This window comes from Helicoverpa armigera, chromosome 4, assembly GCF_030705265.1.
Source record: "Helicoverpa armigera isolate CAAS_96S chromosome 4, ASM3070526v1, whole genome shotgun sequence".
NCBI lineage: Eukaryota > Metazoa > Arthropoda > Insecta > Lepidoptera > Noctuidae > Helicoverpa > Helicoverpa armigera.
In genome coordinates this window covers 10,410,388-10,416,387 of record NC_087123.1, presented here as the reverse complement: position 1 = coordinate 10,416,387, position 6,000 = coordinate 10,410,388, and the positions used below count along the sequence as shown (strand labels likewise).

The window sequence follows — 6,000 nt, the reverse complement described above, 5'->3', positions numbered from 1 at the left end:
CAGTTAAGTTACTCAGGCATTTTATAGAATCAAACATGAACAACGTCAATATCCTTTGTTATTCAACTCAAGTTAGATCTTGCTGTTTCTTTCTAACCTTCAATGCATGCTAGATATCCAAAATAATCGATATGTTTAGATATGGAATGCACGCGAAGTATGGCAGCTGTCCTTTCTGTCAGCATAAACGTCAAAATAAACACACGTGCTTGGCTTGTCAAAGTTGTCACTGTCAATTCGACATGAACATGAACTGAAAATGGTTCATTCCGGTGCAACTAGTAAATCTTTTCTCAAAATTAAATTGAATAAATGTGTATCAATTTTAAAGAAAAATTTACGAAGTTACAATAATCGTGATGCCAGGAAATAAAGTTACAACTCATATTATTGTAAATTTAAATTTACACCACTAGATAGCAGAGTAAAATATTAATTTTATCGTATATAGGTACCTAAGTGTTATGTGATATGATAAGAAATGAAACAGGGAGTAAGCAGTGAGCCAGCCTGCTGTTTTAAATAAATTCATTTACCTATTCAGGGAAGTACAAGTTAGGTATTGTTTCTCCTAAAGAAACCTAATATTAATTAGACTTGTTCTCCTTTATGGACGAATAACAATAATTATAGTTACGAAACTTTAGATGCTCATTAATTGTTTAGTGTTGTTAAATACCAGCACAGAGTACCTACCTTTTATTTAATAGACAATAGAATCAAAACAGACGTTATGCACTTTAAACAATAACAGTTTTGTAGCAGTTCCTCTTTCTCGAGTTTTTGTTATTGTGTTTGTGGTAGTTATGATACTACCTACTGCGTAAAGTTAGGTATTGCGTATAGGTTCGCAATTACGCATGCCAGGCCAGCATGCAAATGTAGATTAATGTTTGTTGTTTCGCAGATTTTATGTGATCCTGACTAGGTAGGTACTACCTACCCAGGAAATTGTCTTATAAAATAAACAAATAAATTATTATAAACTACGATTACCCTTCAACAATGCCTTTGAAGGAATTGAGGTTGGAAGCTATCTAAACCTAATATGTAAACATTTAACATTGTGTAAACAAAACACGTCGTGGTTCATTCATCGTCGAATATCGTGAATGAATTTAAGTTGCGGGGTTATGTGAGGCGGCTGGCGACGCCATATGACGGCTTTGTTCACGGGCAGCAGCTGCGCTTTGCTCGCGAAACGGTCGCTTGTACCTGAACAGGTACCAGAAGCAACAGGTCATTTCTCCGGGCGAGGGGAGCGCGGCTACCGGCCGCCGTCCCCGACCGAGACAGTCGCGTTCTGTTCTCCGCAGTGACGGCACGCTACTATTCGCGTCCGCGCGCTCCACAAACCGCGATATATTTCGATTACATCGCGCAAGTAATGTGCGCGAACGCACACCTTAATAATCCGTTTGTCGGCAGCCAGTTGTGACAGTGCAAATGTCTCCCAGTTTAGAAGGGATCATGTTCAACAGAAACGCGAACCTGTCGGCGCGCCGGCCGTTGTTGGCGGAACCGCAAAAGCCTCTAATGGTCCCACCACGAGCGCCTCCCCGCGACACTGGCCCGCAACGACCCTTGCCTGCACCCAGAAACCTTCCCGTAGATTATTCCTACCGACCAGATTACTGGAAACCATCGAACGTCGAACTCGAGAGACGACTGCAGGAGACAAGGGCACGCGAGAAAGTTGGATACTTTCAAGACAAAGTAACACCTCCAGAACTAAGTTTGGATCGGAGAGAAGCAGAGCTTGTGTTCAGATTCGACCCGCAAGCGTCCGACGAATACCTTTCGAGTCAGTACCGTGCACCGGTAGTGCATTATGCGAAGGCCCCGACTCCGGCGAACGGGTTCGCTGCCCGTGTGCCCGAGAGAGACGGGCCGTTTGTATTCGGAGTGCACAGTCCGAGCCAGTTCCCGATTTCGCGGCGGGATGACGACGACTACGACTACTCAGAAGTGGCCGAAGAGAACGGCCGCACTGTGATACGAGACGATGTGTCTGAAGACTTGAATTGCTGTGATAAAGTGAACGAGTGGGCGGTCAGGGACAAGAAGGCCAAACGGACTTTGAACCGAATGTTTCAAATAAAAGACAGAAGGAAGGTGAAAGGTGGAAAAAAGGAAAAGATAAAGTGTGTGTTGGTGGGTGACGGAGCTGTGGGAAAGAGCTCCCTGATAGCGGCGTACGCGCAGGACACGTTCCGGGAGGATTATCAGCCTACGGCTTACGACACATTCAATGGTAAGATTACTTGTAGTGTCTTGAGTATACAAATTCTTCAGGAAACTAAAGAATAAACGTTTGAGATAAAAACAAAGACATCCAACGTTCTATAGGCTGGCAGTTGCGTGACTTATCGCAAACGACCCTGATTTGTGGAGATAATGAGCGATTACCCCTAGAATTATCGTCTGACGAGCGATCGTATCGTTAGCTGCATTTACGATATAAGTAATGTGTTTTGTTATTACTGGCGCCACAAACAATTTTTACAAGATAAAAAGGCAATCGTAAAATGCTTAAATTGCAGAACGCATCGTGAAAAAGCATTATTACCTAATATTACTGCGTGAATAAAACAATAGCAACACCATTTGAAAACCAGTTTTGCTGGTCTAGTGGTCGCAAGCTCGACTTGAGATTGTAGAGAGTTGAGTCTTGGGTTCAGTCGGTGGACTTGTAACAAAGTTTTTATAAGGGTTTGTCCTTAGCAGCTTGATCGGCATTTTACCTAGTGTATTCTATTGTCTTCTTTGTCATTTGCGGAATTCAGCATTTTAGAATCTATGGATTCTCAAATATGTTCTTAATCGAAGAATTTAATAAATAGCTCTCCCAGAAACCTAAGAACAATCTGCTTTAAGTTGTAAGTACTTAACTAGCTACTTATCATAACTGAATCAAGAATTTCCTCCACGGGTTGCACGCTCTGATTGTCTCTTATTAACTCGTTCCAATTTATGTTGTTCTTTTTCCATCATAAGCAAATACTAGGCCGTCAAGAAACATCTCAGACATGACTGGTAATAAGTGAACTAACATTATTGCTTAGGTACCTAACTAAGGTGACTATCGCTCAATCCTTCTCCGTGTGAGAGGAGGCCTGTGCCCAGCAGTGGACGATAAAAAGGCTGTGACGACGATGACCTTACTGAAATACATATGGAATTAAATTAATTAATGACACGTTTTTATAACACGTGTATGCTCAAGGGACAATAATTTATAATAAGTTAGGTAATCCTTGTTTAGTAAAATGAGGAAAGTTCCATGTGCGGTAATCCGTGGCGCCACGCCACTGTGCGATCAAAGTAAATAGGATTGTCCTTGACCTTGCCCAAGACCGTAGCTGCTCTACTTGTCTATTATGCACAGAGTTTCAAAACTTTTGAGAAAGAGTACCTCCTTTGAATATAGGCTGTGTAATATTAAGTAACAGGCTTTTGGTTTCTCAACGGTGTTGATCTTTTAGAAGTCGTTTTTGACAGCCATTGTTTTATTTTATTCGATCATGGTTCTGTTATCGTTGTACAACATCCAGGCCCGCCGCTAGCTGTTTGTTCGCCCGCGTGCAAAACCGATTATGCCGCCCTACGACTACATATTATGCTGGGTTTTGTCAAAAAATATATAAGAGGGGGGGGGGTCCAGGGGGTCCGATGTATTGAAAGATTGTGATTAATGGGTAGGTACCAACATAATGTATATCAAAGTGCTTAGAACAGATTATGGGTAACTTAAACTAACGAACTTAAATTATCTACAGCAATGTTTAATTTCAGTAAAATATGTTATTAATGGTTTTTTGTGGGTTTCCCGTTGAAAAAATCAACGCATGAGATATATTTCATATGTAAGGAAGCGCGAGCGAAGCGAGCGCGAAATTTATTTAGTCTAAGGACACAAAACAAATAAAAACCACTGTAAATTAACAAAGCAAAGTCAAAAAGTAAGATATGCACAGAAATGAAGCGCAAATGTACATGACGTCGCGAGCGAAGCGAGCGCTATTTTTTCCTTAGAGTTTTCATGAAGTAAAAATACCATAAAAAGCCAAAGTAAACAAAAAGCTATAACGGACGTGCGCGAAATGATTTTTCGAAATCGAAGGCCTCAACAATTAAACAAAGATAAATTGCGATCAGTGCCGGTTTTAACTCAACCAGCGGTTGCTGGTTGGTGAATGCAAAAACACGTGAATGTGTCTTCTGATTGCACGAGCGAAGCGAGCGCGAAATTCCTTGTAATATTTTAGAACTCAAAACAAAAATTACTCAAAATTTTGCCCAAACGTACATAACTCTTTGTTGATGATGGCGCCTATGTATTAAAATTTTGGGACTTAATGTAGTACCGTAAATAAGAAAGTTCATATGGAAACTAGAAGTTACTTTCTTATTAATAAAAGAACTTAAAAACCACGCTCCCTTTTTGCTAGGGTAGACTAAAAAAAATCTTGAAAAATAAAAACAACTGTAAAGTGAAGCAAGCCCGAAAATTTTTGAGTTTTGGATCACTAAAAGTCCTAAACATACCTATATAGTAAAAAGCGACTGTGAAGTGAAGAAGCCGCGAGCGAAGCGAGCGCGAAAATTTTTGAGTTTTGGGACATAAAAGTAGTGTTTCTTCGATAATTTCTCAAATTTAACGCGGAATTAAACACAAATTCGCCTTGGGCGCCCCTGAGCCCGCGGCGCCCGGGTTATTCGCACACGCTGCGCCATAGGTTAAGATGGCCCTGATGCTATCCATTCATTTGGGTACAGTTCTTGTAAGTTGCAATCTTTGATGAAATTTAAAACAAAAATAGGAGTAAAATTCTGATCATGGATTTGTTGGGGGCGCCTGCGGCGCCCCATATATACGGCGCCCTGGCCCGTCGCCCAACCGCGCCCTACCCTAAAACCGCTACTGACTGCGATATCTGACATGGAGGCGCGAGCGCAGCTAGCGCGAATTTTTTTGGGGATGCAAAGGATGAACCCTTCAAAATTGATAGGGGACGACCAAAGCGAGGGCGGTTTTTCTGAAATTTTATTGCTAATCTACTCACCTATTTTTAGTAAAAATATTTTTATTACGTAATTATGGTTTAATTTTGCCGTATGGGTTGATTTTGCCGCCCCCTAAATAGTGCCGCCCAGGGCATTTGCCCCCCCTGCTCTCGCCCCCCACGCTACGCCAATTGTTGATCTTAAATCGTTTGTAATAATTTTTAATTTTGAAAATGATCAACAGATGTAACTAAAACCGGCAGTATAAGTAATATTCTTAGCGCTATTGCTGTGTTTGGAAATATTGAAATCAAATAATTGGTAAAAAGATATTGTTTTTTTTTAATATAACGTGATAAGTCGCTCGATTTGCCGCCCCCTAGGATGTGCCGCCCGCGTGCGGTGCACGCGCTGCACGCCCGCTTACGGCGGGCCTGACAACATCCAACTGCCAAACCTGAAAGTGTTGCCCTTTCGACTATGCTGTTCAACAAACAAGCATTACAATTATAAGTTTCAAGTCTTACAACATTATTCATGCATAAATGTATGAAATAAAAATACACAGCAGGAGTCAATGACTCGTTCAGACATTTTCTGTTGGCTTATCAACAAAAGAAACTTGTTTTTAAACATATGTAGGCACCAATAACATCGTGGTTGGTTTCTTATTTAAAATTCTTGTTACGCTTTCTCATTTCAATTTATAAATGGCATTCAAAAATATTTTTTTATTCATATTACATAATTTAAATTGTATCATTGTTATTTTGTGGATCTTGCCTGGGAAAGCAAAGTGATCCGTGCGGTTAGTTAGCCCACTGTGCACTATTATTTATGACGGTGAAACTGACAGGTGTCAAAACCAAATTGTATTAATATGTAACTTAACTTTAAACTCGATTTATTCTTTTCATTCTAAAAATCAGTCAGTATTATCTACTCGTAGGTAATGGACACATCAATTTTTACGTCGGATGGTTTCATCACCTA

At 40.5% G+C, this 6,000-nt stretch overlaps 1 protein-coding gene across 1 annotated transcript in view; it reads left to right on the top strand.

The window, feature by feature from the left end:
- Positions 1-1,103: 1,103 nt before the first annotated feature.
- LOC110375007 (uncharacterized) overlaps positions 1,104-6,000 on the top strand; it is a 41,062-nt gene continuing 36,165 nt past the window's right edge. Inside the window, exon 1 of the mRNA XM_021332960.3 lies at positions 1,104-2,254. Coding sequence (XP_021188635.3) covers positions 1,447-2,254 — 808 coding nt within the window. The 5' untranslated portion in view covers positions 1,104-1,446. The remainder of the gene's footprint in view (positions 2,255-6,000) is intronic.